This window comes from Taudactylus pleione, unplaced genomic scaffold (assembly GCF_031769625.1).
Source record: "Taudactylus pleione unplaced genomic scaffold, aTauple2 ptg000224l, whole genome shotgun sequence".
Lineage (NCBI taxonomy): Eukaryota > Metazoa > Chordata > Amphibia > Anura > Myobatrachidae > Taudactylus > Taudactylus pleione.
Window position 1 is genome coordinate 680,761 of NW_028284626.1, and position 19,939 is coordinate 700,699.

The window sequence follows — 19,939 nt, forward strand, 5'->3', positions numbered from 1 at the left end:
TATTCTGCTGGGGATATCGGGAGCTGGAAACACATTACTGGTGGTGTCACCACTGTGGGAGGTGACAGTGCAGGACATACTGAGGACAATCTGTAAATAGTCATGATGACAGATTAGTTATGTTCCCATATTACATCATGTGGTCTTGTTATTGCACAAATAGGCCAATAGTACTATAATAATCTAATACAGAGAGTTTTCCAAATTCCGCCATTACAGGCCATGGTTTAAGGATATCCATGCTTGAATCCATATGGTTAAATCAAACTGACTGAGGCACTAATTGAGTAACCTGTGCTCAAGCATGAAATTCCTTTAAGTCTGGCCTGTAATAGTGGAGTTTGGGAACCTCTGATCTGATAGAATAAGGAAAGTGAAAGCCATTACATGAGGAACCTGTTGGAGCCCTATGTTGGTGACATCCGTGTGGATATATAATCAAGTGTAATATATTAGTATATAGGGGCTGATTCACCAGAGGACACAATGACGATAGTTACACAGATAGAGCGAATGTTTGCCATCACACCTGCGTATAAGTCACACAGCGATCACACTGCGATTACAGAAGCAAAGAGGAATACATCACATAGTGAGTGGCAGGGTGACCGTTTGGGGGAGGTAATGGGGGTGGACAGAATTCTACAGGTGTGTCTGTCCGTGTGATCGCCATGTCATGGGCGTGTGTCTGTGTGATCATCATGTCATGGGCGTGTTTGTCCGTGTGGTCGCCATGTCATGGGCGTGTATAAATTAGCCATAGAGATGGCAGCTGCAGCATGAGACCTCTCTGTGTGTCAGGAGAGCTGCAGTGTTTGTGGCTGGTCAGACCTGATGTAAATGTTGTGTGCCTGCTTGATGTGCGGCGATGGTACCGATGATTACACAGGAGGGTGACATTGGATAATAATGAGAATGCAGCAGTGGGCGTGGTTATGGCGGCTGTGCCTCGGCATTAGCATATATTATCACCTGCGATCTGTAAGAGACTGCAGCTGCATTTGCTTCCGCTGCTGAATCAGACCCATAGTGTGATAATGCAAATGTAATTTATTCTTCATCAAGCAGGGACAGCAATCTAGGCTAACATTGTATTTATGCTTGTTCTGATAATTCTCAATATTACAGTACTGTAAATACCGCTGCAATTTCTATATATTTCTAGACGCTCATACACATTGTTTTTCTCCTGTGTGACGTCGCTGATGTGTAACTAGATATGATTTCTGTGTAAAACATTTCCCACACTCAGGACATGAAAATGGTTTCTCACCTGTGTGACTTCTACGATGTACTACAAAATGTGATTTCTGTGTAAAACATTTCCCACACTCAGGACATGAATATGGTTTCTCACCTGTGTGACTTCTCTGATGTGTAACAAGAGTGAATTTCTTTGTGAAACATTTCCCACACTCAGGACATGGAAATGGCCTCTCACCTGTGTGACATCTCTGATGTATAACAAGATCTGATTTCTTTGTAAAACATTTCCCACACTCAGGACATGGAAATGGTTTCTCACCTGTGTGACTTTTCTGATGTGTAACAAAATGTGATTTGTCTGTAAAACATTTCCCGCACTCAGGACATGGAAATGGCCTCTCACCTGTGTGACGTCTCTGATGTATAACAAGATCTGATTTCTCTTTAAAGCATTTCCCACACTCAGGACATGAAAATGGTTTCTCACCTGTGTGACGTCTCTGATGTGAAACGAACTGATTTGTGTGTAAAACATATCCCACATTCAGAACATGAAAATGGTGTCTCACCTGTGTGACTTCTCTGATGTTTAACAAGAACTGATTTGTGTGTAAAACATTTTCCACATTCAGAACATGAAAATGGGTTCTCACCTGTGTGACTTCGCTGATGTGTAACAAGTTCTGATTTCTGTGTAAAACATTTCCCACACTCAGAACATGGAAATGGCCTCTCACCTGTATGACTTCTCTCATGTACAGCAAGTGCTCCCTGCTGTTTAAAACATTTTCCACACTCAGAACATGCATATGGTCTCTCACCTGTGTGACGTCTCTGATGTATAACAAGAGATGATTTCTGTGTAAAACATTTCCCACACTCAGAACATGGAAATGGCCTCTCACCTGTGTGACTTCTCTGATGTACATCAAGTGCTCCCTGCTCTAGAAAACATTTCCCACACTCAGAACATGAATATGGTCTCTCACCTGTGTGAATCTTTGTATGTCTACTAAGATAACTTTTCAGAGTAAAACATTTCCCACACTCAGAACATAGAAAAGGCCTCTCAGCTGCGTGAACTTTCTTCTGATGTATAGAAAGACTGATCTGCTTGGTAAAACTTTTCCCACAATCAGAACATGAGAATGGATTATCACCTGTGTGATCTGAGCTGTGTGTAACACTACTGGGATTATCAGGAGAACATTCCTCATGGTTAGAGGGATCAGAGGATAGATAAGCACTGTGAGATGCTGGATGTATACTGGGGATAATGGGTTTTTCTCCTGGAGAGTCCTGTGAGAAGTTATTGTCTAGGTCACAATCTGTAGATAATATGAGACGTCTCCGCAAATTATTCCTGCTGCTGTGTCCATCTGCTGGGAACAGAATAATTATATGGGAATTACCATCACTGCAGAGCTATACCATACTGTGTAACTATAAGACGTGCCCGGCTGTACCCCAACATCTCCATACTGTGTAACTATAAGACGTGCCCGGCTGTACCCCAACATCTCCATACTGTGTAACTATAAGACGTGCCCGGCTGTACCCCAACATCTCCATACTGTGTAACTATAAGACGTGCCCGGCTGTACCCCAACATCTCCATACTGTGTAACTATAAGACGTGCCCGGCTGTACCCCAACATCTCCATACTGTGTAACTATAAGACGTGCCCGGCTGTACCCCAACATCTCCATACTGTGTAACTATAAGACGTGCCCGGCTGTACCCCTACATCTCATACTGTGTAACTATAAGACGTGCCCGGCTGTACCCCAACATCTCCATACTGTGTAACTATAAGACGTGCCAGGCTATACCCCAACATGTCGATACTGTGTAACTATAATAAGACGTGCCCAGCTGTACCCCAACATCTCCATACTGTGTAACTATAAGACTTGCCCGGCTGTACCCCAACATCTCCATACTGTGTAACTATAATAAGACGTGCCCGGCTGTACCCAACATCTCATACTGTGTAACTATAATAAGACGTGCCCGGCTGTACCCCAACATCTCCATACTGTGTAACTATAATAAGACGTGCCTGACTGTACCCCAACATCTCCATACTGTGTAACTATAATAAGACGTGCCTGACTGTACCCCAACATCTCCATACTGTGTAACTATAAGACGTGCCCGGCTGTACCCCAACATCTCCATACTGTGTAACTATAATAAGACATGTCCGGCTGTACACCAACATCTCCATACTGTGTAACTATAATAAGACGTGCTTGACTGTACCCCAACATCTCCATACTGTGTAACTATAATAAGACGTGCTTGACTGTACCCCAACATCTCCATACTGTGTAACTATAATACGTGCCCGGCTGTACTCCTACATCTCCATACTGTGTAACTATAATAAGACGTGCCCGGCTGTACCCCAACATCTCCATACTGTGTAACTATAAGACGTGCCCGGCTGTACCCCAACATCTCCTACTGTGTAACTATAAGACGTGCCCGGCTATACCCCAACATCTCCATACTGTGTAACTATAATAAGACGTGCCCGGCTGTACCCCAACATCTCCATACTGTGTAACTATAAGACGTGCCCGGCTGTACCCCAACATCTCCATACTGTGTAACTATAATAAGACGTGCCCGGCTGTACACCAACATCTCCATACTGTGTAACTATAATAAGACGTGCCCGGCTATACCCCAACATCTCCATACTGTGTAACTATAATAAGACGTGCCCGGCTGTACCCCAACATCTCCATACTGTGTAACTATAATAAGACGTGCCCGGCTGTACCCCAACATCTCCATACTGTGTAACTATAAATAAGACGTGCCCAGCTGTACCCCAACATCTCCATACTGTGTAACTATAAGACGTGCCCGGCTGTACACCAACATCTCCATACTGTGTAACTATAATAAGACGTGCCCGGCTATACCCCAACATCTCCATAGTGTGTAACTATAATAAGATGTGCCCGGCTGTACCCTAACATCTCCATACTGTGTAACTGTAATAAGACGTGCCCGGCTGTACCCCAACATCTCATACTGTGTAACTATAATAAGATGTGCCCGGCTGTACCCCAAAATCTCCATACTGTGTAACTATAATAAGACGTGCCTGACTGTACCCCTACATCTCATACTGTGTAACTATAAGACGTGCCCGGCTGTACCCCAACATCTCCATACTGTGTAACTATAAGACGTGCCCGGCTGTACCCCAACATCTCCATCCTGTGTAACTATAAGACGTGCCCAGCTGTACCCCAACATCTCCATACTGTGTAACTATAAGACGTGCCCGGCTGTACCCCAACATCTCTATCCTGTGTAACTATAATAAGACGTGCCCAGCTGTACCCCAACATCTCCATACTGTGTAACTATAAGACGTGTCCGGCTGTACCCCAACATCTCATACTGTGTAACTATAAGACGTGCCCGGCTGTACCCCAACATCTCCATACTGTGTACCTATAATAAGCCGTGCCCAGCTGTACCCCAACATCTCCATACTGTGTAACTATAATAAGACGTGCCCGGCTGTACCCCAACATCTCCATACTGTGTAACTATAATAAGACGTGCCCGGCTGTACCCAAACATCTCCATACTGTGTAACTATAATAAGACGTGCCCGGCTGTACCTCAACATCTCCATACTGTGTAACTATAATAAGACGTGCCCGGCTGTACCCCAATATCTCCATACTGTGTAACTATAATAAGACGTGCCCGGCTGTACCCAAACATCTCCATACTGTGTAACTATAATAAGATGTGCCCGGTTGTACCCCAACATCTCATACTGTGTAACTATAATAAGACGTGCCCGGCTGTACCCCAACATCTCCATTCTGTGTAACTATAATAAGATGTGCCCGGCTGTACACCCAACATCTCCATACTGTGTAACTATAATAAGACGTGCCCGGCTGTACCCCCAAAATCCCCATACTGTGTAACTATAACACATGCATGCTCTATACATTATATCACACACAGGACATACTAGCTGCATCCTGCTGTGTCCTCACACTCTCCATATCTCCATCTCAGTATGTGTAACAGAGTGCAGGCATGGTCTATACATTATATCACACACAGGACATACTAGCTGCATCCTGCTGTGTCCTCACACTCTCCATATCTCCATCTCAGTATGTGTAACAGAGTGCAGGCATGGTCTATACATTATATCACACACAGGACATACTAGCTGTATCCTGCTGTGTCCTCACACTCTCCATATCTCCATATCAGTATGTGTAACAGAGTGCAGGCATGGTCTATACATTATATCACACACAGGTCATACTAGCTGCACCCTGCTGTGTCCTCACACTCTCCATATCTCCATCTCAGTATGTGTAAAAGAGTGCAGGCATGGTCTATACATTATATCACACACAGGTCATACTAGCTGTATCCTGCTGTGTCCTCACACTCTCCATATCTCCATCTCAGTATGTGTAACAGAGTGCAGGCATGGTCTATACATTATATCACACACAGGTCATACTAGCTGTATCCTGCTGTGTCCTCACACTCTCCATATCTCCATCTCAGTATGTGTAACAGAGTGCAGGCATGGTCTATACATTATATCACACACAGGACATACTAGCTGCACCCTGCTGTGTCCTCACACTCTCCGTATCTCCATCTCAGTATGTGTAACAGAGTGCAGGCATGGTCTATACATTATATCACACACAGGTCATACTAGCTGTATCCTGCTGTGTCCTCACACTCTCCATATCTCCATCTCAGTATGTGTAACAGAGTGCAGGCATGGTCTATACATTATATCACACACAGGTCATACTAGCTGTACCCTGCTGTGTCCTCACACTCTCCGTATCTCCATCTCAGTATGTGTAACAGAGTGCAGGCATGGCCTATACATTATATCACACACAGGAAATACTAGCTGTATCCTGCTGTGTCCTCACACTCTCCATATCTCCATCTCAGTATGTATAACAGAGTGCAGGCATGGTCTATACATTATATCACACACAGGACATACTAGCTGTATCCTGCTGTGTCCTCACACTCTCCTGATCTCCATCTCAGTATGTGTAACAGAGTGCAGGCATGGCCTATACATTATATCACACACAGGAAATACTAGCTGTATCCTGCTGTGTCCTCACACTCTCCGTATCTCCATCTCAGTATGTGTAACAGAGTGCAGGCATGGTCTATACATTATATCACACACAGGTCATACTAGCTGTACCCTGCTGTGTCCTCACACTCTCCATATCTCCATCTCAGTATGTGTAACAGAGTACAGGCATGGTCTATACATTATATCACACACAGGTCATACTAGCTGCATCCTGCTGTGTCCTCACACTCTCCATATCTCCATCTCAGTATGTGTAACAGAGTGCAGGCATGGTCTATACATTATATCACACACAGGTCATACTAGCTGCATCCTGCTGTGTCCTCACACTCTCCATATCTCCATCTCAGTATGTGTAACAGAGTGCAGGCATGGTCTATACTTAATATCACACACAGGACATACTAGCTGTACCCTGCTGTGACCTCACAATCTCTGTATCTCTATCTCAGTATGTGTAACAGAGTGCAGGCATGGTCTATACATTATATCACACACAGGACATACTAGCTGTGTCCTCACACTCTCTATATCTCCATCTCAGTATGTGTAACAGAGTGCAGGCATGGTCTATACATTATATCACACACAGGACATACTAGCTGTATCCTGCTGTGTCCTCACACTCTCCATATCTCCATCTCAGTATGTGTAACAGAGTGCAGGCATGGTCTATACATTATATCACACACAGGTCATACGAGCTGCACCCTGCTGTGTCCTCACACTCTCCATATCTCCATCTCAGTATGTGTAACAGAGTGCAGGCATGGTCTATACATTATATCACACAGAGGACATACTAGCTGTATCCTGCTGTGTCCTCACACTCTCCATATCTCCATCTCAGTATGTGTAACAGAGTGCAGGCATGGTCTATACATTATATCACACACAGGACATACTAGCTGCACCCTGCTGTGTCCTCACACTCTCCATATCTCCATCTCAGTATGTGTAACAGAGTGCAGGCATGGTCTATACATTATATCACACACAGGACATACTAGCTGTATCCTGCTGTATCCTCACACTCTCCATATCTCCATCTCAGTATGTGTAACAGAGTGCAGGCATGGTCTATACATTATATCACACACAGGACATACTAGCTGCACCCTGCTGTGTCCTCACACTCTCCATATCTCCATCTCAGTATGTGTAACAGAGTGCAGGCATGGTCTATACATTATATCACACACAGGACATACTAGCTGTATCCTGCTGTGTCCTCACACTCTCCATATCTCCATATCAGTATGTGTAACAGAGTGCAGGCATGGTCTATACATTATATCACACACAGGTCATACTAGCTGCACCCTGCTGTGTCCTCACACTCTCCATATCACCATCTCAGTATGTGTAACAGAGTGCAGGCATGGTCTATACATTATATCACACACAGGTCATACTAGCTGCACCCTGCTGTGTCCTCACACTCTCCATATCTCCATCTCAGTATGTGTAACAGTGCAGGCATGGTCTACACATTATATCACACACAGGACATACTAGCTGTACCCTGCTGTGTCCTCACACTCTCCATATCTCCATCTCAGTATGTGTAACAGAGTGCAGGCATGGTCTATACATTATATCACACACAGGACATACTAGCTGCATCCTGCTGTGTCCTCACACTCTCCATATCTCCATCTCAGTATGTGTAACAGAGTGCAGGCATGGTCTATACATTATATCACACACAGGACATACTAGCTGTATCCTGCTGTGTCCTCACACTCTCCATATCTCCATCTCAGTATGTGTAACAGAGTGCAGGCATGGTCTATACATTATATCACACACAGGTCATACTAGCTGTATCCTGCTGTGTCCTCACACTCTCCATATCTCCATCTCAGTATGTGTAACAGAGTGCAGGCATGGTCTATACATTATATCACACACAGGTCATACTAGCTGTATCCTGCTGTGTCCTCACACTCTCCATATCTCCATCTCAGTATGTGTAACAGAGTGCAGGCATGGTCTATACATTATATCACACACAGGACATACTAGCTGCACCCTGCTGTGTCCTCACACTCTCCGTATCTCCATCTCAGTATGTGTAACAGAGTGCAGGCATGGTCTATACATTATATCACACACAGGACATACTAGCTGCATCCTGCTGTGTCCTCACACTCTCCATATCTCCATCTCAGTATGTGTAACAGAGTGCAGGCATGGTCTATACATTATATCACACACAGGACATACTAGCTGCACCCTGCTGTGTCCTCACACTCTCCGTATCTCCATCTCAGTATGTGTAACAGAGTGCAGGCATGGTCTATACATTATATCACACACAGGACATACTAGCTGTATCCTGCTGTGTCCTCACACTCTCCATATCTCCATCTCAGTATATGTAACAGAGTGCAGGCATGGTCTATACATTATATCACACACAGGTCATACTAGCTGTATCCTGCTGTGTCCTCACACTCTCTGGATCTCCATCTCAGTATGTGTAACAGAGTGCAGGCATGGTCTATACATTATATCACACACAGGACATACTAGCTGTATCCTGCTGTGACCTCACACTCTCCGTATCTCTATCTCAGTATGTGTAACAGAGTGCAGGCATGGTCTATACATTATATCACACACAGGACATACTAGCTGCACCCTGCTGTGTCCTCACACTCTCCATATCTCCATCTCAGTATGTGTAACAGAGTGCAGGCATGGTCTATACATTATATCACACACAGGTCATACTAGCTGTATCCTGCTGTGTCCTCACACTCTCCATATCTCCATCTCAGTATGTGTAACAGAGTGCAGGCATGGTCTATACATTATATCACACACAGGACATACTAGCTGTATCCTGCTGTGTCCTCACACTCTCCATATCTCCATCTCAGTATGTGTAACAGAGTGCAGGCATGGTCTATACATTATATCACACACAGGTCATACTAGCTGTATCCTGCTGTGTCCTCATACTCTCCATATCTCCATCTCAGTATGTGTAACAGAGTGCAGGCATGGTCTATACATTATATCACACACAGGACATACTAGCTGTATCCTGCTGTGTCCTCACACTCTCCGGATCTCCATCTCAGTATATGTAACAGAGTGCAGGCATGGTCTATACATTATATCACACACAGGACATACTAGCTGTATCCTGCTGTGTCCTCACACTCTCCATATCTCCATCTCAGTATGTGTAACAGAGTGCAGGCATGGTCTATACATAATATCACACACAGGACATACTAGCTGTATCCTGCTGTGTCCTCATACTCTCCATATCTCCATCTCAGTATGTGTAACAGAGTGCAGGCATGGTCTATACATTATATCACACACAGGACATACTAGCTGTATCCTGCTGTGTCCTCACACTCTCCGTATCTCCATCTCAGTATGTGTAACAGAGTGCAGGCATGGTCTATACATTATATCACACACAGGTCATACTAGCTGCATCCTGCTGTGTCCTCACACTCTCCGTATCTCCATCTCAGTATATGTAACAGAGTGCAGGCATGGTCTATACATTATATCACACACAGGATATACTAGCTGTATCCTGCTGTGTCCTCACACTCTCCATATCTCCATCTCAGTATGTGTAACAGAGTGCAGGCATGGTCTATACATTATATCACACACAGGTCATACTAGCTGTATCCTGCTGTGTCCTCACACTCTCCGTATCTCCATCTCAGTATGTGTAACAGAGTGCAGGCATGGTCTATACATTATATCACACACAGGTCATACTAGCTGTATCCTGCTGTGTCCTCATACTCTCCATATCTCCATCTCAGTATGTGTAACAGAGTGCAGGCATGGTCTATACATTATATCACACACAGGACATACTAGCTGTCTCCTGCTGTGTCCTCACACTCTCCATATCTCCATCTCAGTATGTGTAACAGAGTGCAGGCATGGTCTATACATTATATCACACACAGGTCATACTAGCTGTATCCTGCTGTGTCCTCACACTCTCCATATCTCTATCTCAGTAAATGTAAAATAACCAGTTTGTATCTCTCTAGGAATTAATATCTTCACTGGAGGTTAGATACGCTCTAACCTCTAAGGGGATCTACTGGAACATGCAAAAGAACCAGCTGGACTCAAATGAATCAGCAAAAACACAATGGAACAGAAAAATCCACATTTTAAACAATCGGGATCCACCATTACCCTCGCTGTGGACCTCCAGGCAGAAAATGTTATACTTTCCTAAAAGATAATTATACAGGTCTGGTTCATATCTCTGGTAAAACAGAATGAAACCAGTACAAGAAATCACATTCAAAGATGTTATTACCATCAGTGATCATTGATAATGTCAGGCAGTAGTGGTCAGGAAGGATCATGGGTAATATCCCATTGAAGGGCATGGGGAGGACCATCAACAAAGGTCATTTTTGAAGTGGACAGTAAAGAACATGAGTAGCTGGTAGAAGACAAAGATATGATGAGTGTGGGGAGGAGACTGGTCAGATCTCTGGGCTGGTAACACACAGTGACATGATGTGAGGGGGAAAGCAGGAGTATAATAGGGGATGATGGCTCCTGATGTATGAGATACACCAGAGAGTGTGGGGAGGAGACTGGTCAGATCTCTGGGCTGGTAACACACAGTGACATGATGTGAGGGGGGAGCAGGAGTATAATAGGGGCTGGTGGCTCCTGATGTATGAGATACACCAGAGAGTGTGGGGAGGAGACTGGTCAGATCTCTGGGCTGGTAACACACAGTGACATGATGTGAGGGGGAGAGCAGGAGTATAATAGAGGCTGATGGCTCCTGATGTATGACATACACCAGAGAGTGTGGGGAGGAGACTGGTCAGATCTCTGCGCTGGTAACACACAGTGACATGATGTGAGGGGGAAAGCAGAAGTATAATAGGGGCTGATAGCTCCTGATGTATGAGATACACCAGAGAGTGTGGGGAGGAGACTGGTCAGCTCTCTGGGCTGGTAACACACAGTGACATGATGTCAGGGGGAAAGCAGGAGTATAATAATAGCAAATGGCTCCTGAATCCCCCACTGTGCATATACATTTTATTCATTAGTTTGTACTGACAGAGGAGGGTGTAGGATAAGAGATTGCTGTAGTGACTGAACAGAGTATGTGACTCTTTTCTGCAATAAGTGTTTATTACTCACCTGTGCTGATATCTGTAGGGATTTCCTCCTCTTTACACTTCTGATCACCCCTCACATACGTCTCTTCTTCTCCCTCTATATCTTCTGCCTTTATATCAATCACATACGTCTCTTCTACCTCTATAACTTCTACCTTTATATCATTCACATACGTCTCTTCTTCTCCCTCTGTATCTTCTGTCTTCATATCAGTCACATACGTCTCTTTTTCTCCCTCTGTATCTTCTGCCTTCATATCAGTCACATACGTCTCTTCTCCCTTCATATCAGTCACATACGTCTCTTCTTCTCCCTCTGTATCTTCTGCCTTCATATCAGTCACATACGTCTCTTCTCCCTCTGTATCGTCTGCCTTTATATCAGTCACATACGTCTCTTCTTCTCCCACTGTATCTTCTGCCTTTATATCAGTCACATATGTCTCTTCTTCTCCCTCTATATCTTCTGTCTTCATATCAACAAGATCTTCACTCTGAATGACACATAAAATAATCAAGTCTAATTTAATTGAGAATAAACAGTAAAATAATCAGTGTATAATACACACACAGATTCTCTATAGATCATATAGTCACAGTCACTTTGGTATACTGGTATCTACCTGATGCTCCTGTGGGGTCCTGCGACTCTCCTCTGTACAATCCTGTGAATAAAGATGATGGGGACATCTCTCTGTGGTATTTCTATTACTGGGTCCATCTATAGGAAACACAGTGACTGAGTACATTGTATATATGTGCTTATCAGGTAATGTGTGTATATAGGGCTCCCAAACCTGCTCTACCCTGTACAATAAATGACAGTCTCCTCTTACCCAGTGATGTGAGGTGCAGGTGATTCTCCATCATCGTGTCCTTGTACAGACCCATGTTCCTCTATATATTCCCTCTTCTGCATGGAGACATAGACAGTGACATCCTGACACCTTATAGGAACCTGACACACACAATGATATAGTCATCTCCCAGACACATCCCCTGGTTGTACTGTCATGTATTATTACTACAGATATAAGTGATGTTACAATGACACTCTCAGATCCCCTCACCTCCCCAGTCATGTCCCTGTATTATTACTATAGATAAAAGTGATGTCACTGTGACACTCCCCTGGATTTAGTCGTCGATCCAATTAGACATGACAGTCGCATCCACGAGTAAGTACAGCTATATGCCACACTTACGGTCCCACCACACACATATAAATATCCATGGTTGCGGGGCTAGATCGGGCCATGAGTGGAGCAGGTTGCAGGTTAGTTGGTGGCGATAACTCAACCCTTTGCGTCTACTTGAATCAAAGCCATAGTATTCCCAGTCATTTCACTCCTGTCTTTGTCTTTAATATAGCATATACACTAGATAAGCTCACTTAAAAAAACAGGGATCATATTTAAACGTGCACCACCGAAAGATGTAATTTGAAATCTGAGAGCTCTCATGGTAAAGGTTGTTTTAAATTACAAAAAAACCCTCTATTTACTCAGGTAGTTACTGTAAGAGGCAATATGTGTATGTGTGTGTGTAGGTGGTCGAGTGATAAGTGAGGGGTTATATTTTGCAACAAAGGTTAGTTTCTTTGTATCACTCTATATCAGCTCTAAGAAATATGATGATAGAGAATCAGCCCTTAGTCACATCTCCATCTAACACCACTAGTAATACATGTGTCCTGTTATTCCCTAATAACTACAGGGTTATTACATCTGATGCTCCATCTACCACTGATCTGTATTATTGTATTACTGAGAATCAGACCTTAGTCACATCTCCATCTAACACCACTAGTAATACATGTGTCCTGTTATTCCCTAATAACTACAGGGTTATTACAGCTGATGCTCCATCTACCACTGATCTGTATTATTGTATTACTGAGAATCAGCCCTTAGTCACATCTCCATCTAACAGCACTAGTAATACATGTGTCCTGTTATTCCCTAATAACTACAGGGATATTACATCTGATGCTCCATCTACCACTGATCTGTATTATTATATTACTGAGAATCAGCCCTTAGTCACATCTCCATCTAACAGCACTAGTAATACATGTGTCCTGTTATTCCCTAATAACTACAGGGTTATTACATCTGATGCTCCATCTACCACTGATCTGTATTATTGTATTACTGAGAATCAGCCCTTAGTCACATCTCCATATAACACCACTAGTAATACACGTGTCCTGTTATTCCCTAATAACTACAGGTTTATTACAGCTGATGCTCCATCTACCACTGATCTGTATTATTGTATTACTGAGAATCAGTCCTTAGTCACATCTCCATCTAACACCACTAGTAATACATGTGTCCTGTTATTCCCTAATAACTACAGGGTTATTACATCTGATGCTCCATCTACCACTGATCTGTATTATTGTATTACTGAGAATCAGACCATAGTCACATCCCCATCTAACAGCACTAGTAATACATGTGTCCTGTTATTCCCTAATAACTACAGGGTTATTACAGCTAGTGCTCCATCTACCACTGATCTGTATTATTGTATTACTGAGAATCAGACCATAGTCACATCTCCATCTAACACCACTAGTAATAAATGTGTCCTGTTATTCCCTAATAACTACAGGGATATTACATCTAATGCTCCATCTACCACTGATCTGTATTATTGTATTACTGAGAATCAGCCCTTAGTCACATCTCCATATAACACCACTAGTAATACATGTGTCCTGTTATTCCCTAATAACTACAGGGATATTACATCTAATGCTCCATCTACCACTGATCTGTATTATTGTATTACTGAGAATCAGCCCTTAGTCACATCTCCATATAACACCACTAGTAATACATGTGTCCTGTTATTCCCTAATAACTACAGGGATATTACATCTAATGCTCCATCTACCACTGATCTGTATTATTGTATTACTGAGGATGATATTAGTGGTATTTGCCAACCAAGAGGAAATTGTTACCTACATGTGCATCTAAATTGGCAAAAAAATGTATGGTATGTACTAAGGGTCACATCTGTGAGAGAACCTGGCAATCGGGTCCCTTGTTTCATCCTCGTCTACCCAGAGGCCAGACTTTGTGAGAGAGAAAAGATCCAGACTAATATATAGTAATGTTCTTTATTGTGTTATTTATTAATGTGTGACATCCTGTACAAGGAGACGGCTGGGAGACGGGAATAATAATAAATCACAGGATAGTGACAATCTTACCTGTGGAAGTGTTCTTATGTCCACTTCAAGTGTCTGCAATAATCAGAGGCTTGGGTAAAACCCCTGTATAAGAGGGAAGAAACTACATATGAGATAAATAGAAAATGTCAGATATCAATTACCTACATAACGCATAAACACAAACAGGACCTAAATAAAGCATAACCACAAATAGCACCTACATAGAGCATAACCACAAATAGCACCTACATAGAGCATAAACACAAACAGGACCTACATAGAGCATAACCACAAATAGCACCTACATAGAGCATAACTACAAATAGCACCTACATAGAGCATAACCACAAATAGCACCTACATAGAGCATAACCACAAATAGCACCTACATAGAGCATAACTACAAATAGCACCTACATAGAGCATAAACACAAATAGCACCTACATAGAGCATAACCACAAATAGCACCTACATAGAGCATAACCACAAATAGCACCTACATAGAGCATAAACACAAACAGGACCTACATAGAGCATAACCACAAATAGCACCTACATAGAGCATAACCACAAATAGCACCTACATAGAGCATAAACACAAATAGCACCTACATAGAGCATAACCACAAATAGCACCTACATAGAGCATAAACACAAATAGCACTACATAGAGCATAACCACAAATAGCACCTACATAGATCATAAACACAAATAGCACCTACATAGATCATAACCACAAATAGCACCTACATAGAGCATAACCACAAATAGGACCTACACAGAGCATAACCACAAATAGCACCTACATAGAGCATAAACACAAACAGGACCTACATAGAGCATAACCACAAATAGCACCTACATAGAACATAACCACAAATAGGACCTACACAGAGCATAACCACAAATAGGACCTACATAGAGCATAACCACAAATAGCACCTACATAGAGCATAACCACAAATAGGACCTAGCGTTCCCGCTAGGCTGTTTCAGCGGGCGCCTTGCTCTGCCCTATTTTTGAAGGGCAGAAAGCACCCTGCCCTCCAGCGCGGAGCCCTGCTGAAACAGCCTTCGGGTTCCGTCCTCCATCCACGGGCTGCAGTGTCCCGTGGGTGGGGAAAACGGCAGAGCGGAGGTCACCGCCGGTGAACGGATTCCATCACAGTGACCGCAGTGCTTGGGGGCTGCCCGGCTTGTCCGTAAGTACCGGACATGCCCCCAAGAGTGACGAAAAGGGGACGCGTCACTTTTCAGTGACCATGCCCTTACTCTAGGTCTGGTTCCCTGCCTGTCACCGGACCTAGAGTGAAAACTAAGGACCTACAGAGAGCATAACCACAAACAGAACCTACATAGAGCATAACCAGAAATAGGACCTACATAGAGCATAACCACAAACAGGACCTACATAGAGCATAACCAGAAACAGGACCTACATAGAGCATAACCAGAAATAGCACCTACATAGAGCATAACCAGAAGCAGGACCTACATAGAGCATAACCACATACAGGACCTACATAGAGTATAACCACATACAGGACCTACATAGAGCATAACCACATACAGGATCTACATAGATCATAACCAGAAATAGGACCTACATGTAATCAGAGCAGCGATATAATAAATCAAGAAGCATCACAAAAAACATGTAAAGGATGACAGATCATTAATGACCCGGTTGGACAAGAACTCCGGCAACTGCTGACTGACACTAAATGGACGCGTACGCGCAATGTAGCAAATTTCAGCAAATCTCTATTCAAAAACATGGTTGAGATTCAGGTGAGAGGGAATACTATATGGAGGTGTTGGAATGGGCATTTCAGTGCAACACAAAAGGTACTGCTGCCCATTCCTACCATCACTTTGGTGGCAGTCGCCTTGCACGTCCGCTCTTTCTGTACGCCAGTCACTAATCTGCTCAGGGTTAGTACTGCTCATGGGCAGGATGCGGGGGCCAGGTTAGAGGACAGAGCTGCAGACAGAACTGTAGTGATCAGCCTAGCACCCTGCTCCTGTCACAACCCATGCAGTTCCTTTTTCCTGTCTGGGGTGTCACTAACTGATCTGGTGGTTCTAGCACACTATGGTATGTATCTCAGCAGTTTGTTGCATTAGCAAGTAATATCACATATCAGTGTGTGCTGGGAGCTGTGTTATTCCCCCTCATATATCACTTACAGTGCCCTCTCTGTTATATAATAATAATAATACCACATATCAGTGTGTGCTGGGAGCTGTGTTATTCCCCTTTATATAGCACTGTACAGTTCCATCCCCCTATATAATAATAATACCACGCATCAATGCCCGCATCCCCCTATATAATAATAATACCACGCATCAATGCGTGCTGAGAGCTGTGATATTCATCCTCATATATTACTGTAAGGTCCCCTCTCCCCTATATAATAATAATACCACATATCAGTGTGGTGTGCCGGGAGATGTGTTATTCCCCTTCATATATCACTGGGCCTGATTCAGCATTTATAGCAATAGCAACTGTATACGCAGATTCAGCAATAGTTACTGCGCATTCACCACACGTGTGCAGCGATAACACTGCCATTATGGACGCAGAGCAGAATCCATCGCAGAGTGAGTGACAGGCTGTAAGCGGTTTGGGGTGGTGACGGGCGAGCTTGTCCGTTTGAATGGGCATGCATAAATTAGCCACTGCGATGACATACACAGCTTGAGTACTCACGGCGTGACACAAGGCTTGAAGTTCTGCGTAGGGTCTGACGTGCCTTAATTGCGTGATGGGCCGATGTTCGTCAATGTTACCAATGTTTACACTAGATTGCAAGGTAAGACGGATGTGAGTAAACAGAAGTGGGCGTCTTAATGGCGGCTGAGCTTTTGCAATTACTAACATTGTCGCAGTTTCAATGCATGCGTATTTGCAGCTAAGAATGCAGTTGAGAGCCGTGCTGAATCAGACCCACTGTATGGTCTCCTCTCACATATATAAAAATACCACATATCAGTGTGTTCTGGGAGCTGTGTTATTCCTCCTCATATATCACTGTACGGTCCCCTCTCCCCTATATAATAACAATACCACATATCAGTGTGTGCTGGGAGCTGTGTTATTCCCCCTCATATATCACTGTACAGGCCTCTCTTCCCTATGTAATATTGACACCACATATCCGTGTGCGCTAGAAACTGTGTTATTCTCCCTAATATATCACTGCACGGTCTTCTCCCTAAATAATAATAATAATATCACATATAAGTCAGTGCTGGGAGCTGTGTTATTCCCCTCATATATTACTGTATAGTCCCCTCTCCCCTATATTATAATACCACATACCAGTGTGTGCCAGGAGATGTGTTATTCTCCCTCATATATCACTGTACAGTCCCCTCTCTCCCTATATAATAATAATACCAAATATCAGTCTGTGCTGGGAGCTGTGTTATTCCCCCTCATATATCACTGTATGGTCCCCTCTCCCCTATAGAATAAAACCACATATCAGTGTGTGCTGGGAACTGTGTTATTCCCCTCAAATATCACTGTACAGTCCCCTCTCCCCCTATATAATAATACCAAATATCAGTGTGTGCCGGGAGCTGTGTTATTCCCTCTCATATATCACTGTACAGTCCCCTCTTCCCTATATAATAATAATACCATATATCAGTGTGAGCTGGGAGCTGTTATTCCACCTCATATATCACTGTAGAGTTCCCACTTCCATATATAATAATACCACATATCAGTGGGAGCTGGGAGCTGTGATATTCATCCTCATATATTACTGTATGGTCCCCTCTCCCCTATATAATACCACATATCAGTGTGTGCCGGGAGATGTGTTATTCCCCTTCATATATCACTGGGCCTGATTCAGCATTTATAGCAATTGCAACTGTATACGCAGATTCAGCAATAGTTACTGCGCATTCACCACACGTGTGCAGCGATAACACTGCCATTATGGACGCAGAGCAGAATCCATCGCAGAGTGAGTGACAGGCTGTAAGCGGTTTGGGGTGGTGACGGGCGAGCTTGTCCGTTTGAATGGGCATGCATAAATTAGCCACTGCGATGGCATACACAGCTTGAGTACTCACTGCGTGAGACAAGGCTTGAAGTTCTGCGTAGGGTCTGACGTGCCTTAATTGCGTGATGGGCCGATGTTCGTCGATGTTACCAATGTTTACACTAGATTGCAAGGTAAGACGGATGTGAGTAAACAGAAGTGGGCGTCTTAATGGCGGCTGAGCTTTTTCAATCACTAACATTGTCGCAGTTTCAATGCATGCGTATTTGCAGCTAAGAATGCAGTTGAGAGCATTGCTGAATCAGACCCACTGTACAGTCCCCTCTCACCTATATAATAATACCACATATCAGTGTGTGCTGGGAGCTGTGCTATTCCCCCTCATATATCACTGTACAGTCCCCTCTTCCCTATGTAATAATACCACATATCAGTGTGCGCTAGAAACTATGTTATTCTCCCTAATATATCACTGCATGGTCTTCCCCCTAAATAATAATAATACCACATATCAGTGTGTGCTGGGAGCTGTTATTCCCCCTCATATATCACTGTATAGACCCCTCTTCCCTATATTATAATACAACATACCAGTGTGTGCCAGGAGCTGTTATTCCCCCTCATATATCACCGTACACTCCCCTCTCCCCTATATAATAATACCACTTATCAGTGTGTGCTGGGAGCTGTTATTATGGGACCCCCAGTGCTGCTGTATGAGGAGACTGTGTGACAGTACAGGGTATATAGCCCAGGCCTCCCCCCACTGGTATATTCTATAGGTACAGGCCACTCCCCCTGTATAGTAGGACACCACAGGCCGCTCCCCCTGTATAGTAGGACACCACAGGCCGCTCCCCCTGTATAGTAGGACACCACAGGCAGCTCCCCCTGTATAGTAGGACACCACAGGCAGCTCCCCTGTAGGACACCACAGGCTGCTCCCCCTGTATAGCAGGACACCAAAGGCTGCTCCCCCTGTATAGTAGGGCACCACAGACCACTCCCTCTGTATAATAGGACACATTACCTGCTGCTGCTGGACACAGAGACGTCGCCTTCCCCGCGCTCTATGTAACTCCGCCCACTTCCTGTCGTCACTTGTTGTTAATCTGTATTAGGCTTTATCTCTGCTTTGTAATTTTAACAATCTGATTGGCTCCTCGAAACGTCACTCACCTCATTATCAGGGAGGAGTGGAAGACTGCAGCCATAGAGACGGCGG

General features: G+C 43.8%; 1 protein-coding gene across 6 annotated transcripts; it reads right to left on the bottom strand.

Annotated features, from left to right (window-relative positions):
• Positions 1-1,604: 1,604 nt before the first annotated feature.
• On the bottom strand, positions 1,605-19,850 carry LOC148517303 (uncharacterized). Of its 6 annotated transcripts, none has more exons than XM_088478885.1 (8): positions 19,745-19,832; positions 18,785-18,875; positions 17,406-17,496; positions 14,724-14,786; positions 12,334-12,410; positions 12,121-12,218; positions 11,520-11,991; positions 1,605-2,588 (listed from the first exon to the last, which is right to left on the bottom strand). In XM_088478885.1, exons 5-8 carry the CDS (start codon positions 12,386-12,388, stop codon positions 1,690-1,692), a joined length of 1,524 nt encoding a protein of 507 aa, XP_088335011.1. In that variant the 5' UTR covers positions 12,389-12,410; positions 14,724-14,786; positions 17,406-17,496; positions 18,785-18,875; positions 19,745-19,832; the 3' UTR covers positions 1,605-1,689. The 6 variants fall into 6 exon arrangements, with proteins under 6 accessions (XP_088335011.1, XP_088335010.1, XP_088335009.1 ...); XM_088478884.1 differs by having other exon boundaries at positions 12,334-12,455; positions 19,745-19,831; XM_088478883.1 differs by lacking the exons at positions 17,406-17,496; positions 18,785-18,875 and having other exon boundaries at positions 19,745-19,850.
• Between the last annotated feature and the right edge of the window lie 89 nt (positions 19,851-19,939).

What these genes read in the sequence shown, in the direction of transcription:
- LOC148517303 (XM_088478883.1), bottom strand. Translation starts at nt 12,388, where the DNA reads ATGGGTCTGTACAAGGACACGATGATGGAGAATCACCTGCACCTCACA. An exon ending in CCTGCACCTCACATCACTGG is followed by an intron (nt 12,219 to 12,333) that starts GTAAGAGGAGAC and finishes TGTTTCCTATAG; the next exon opens with ATGGACCCAGTAATAGAAAT. An exon ending in GGACCCCACAGGAGCATCAG is followed by an intron (nt 11,992 to 12,120) that starts GTAGATACCAGT and finishes TGTGTCATTCAG; the next exon opens with AGTGAAGATCTTGTTGATAT.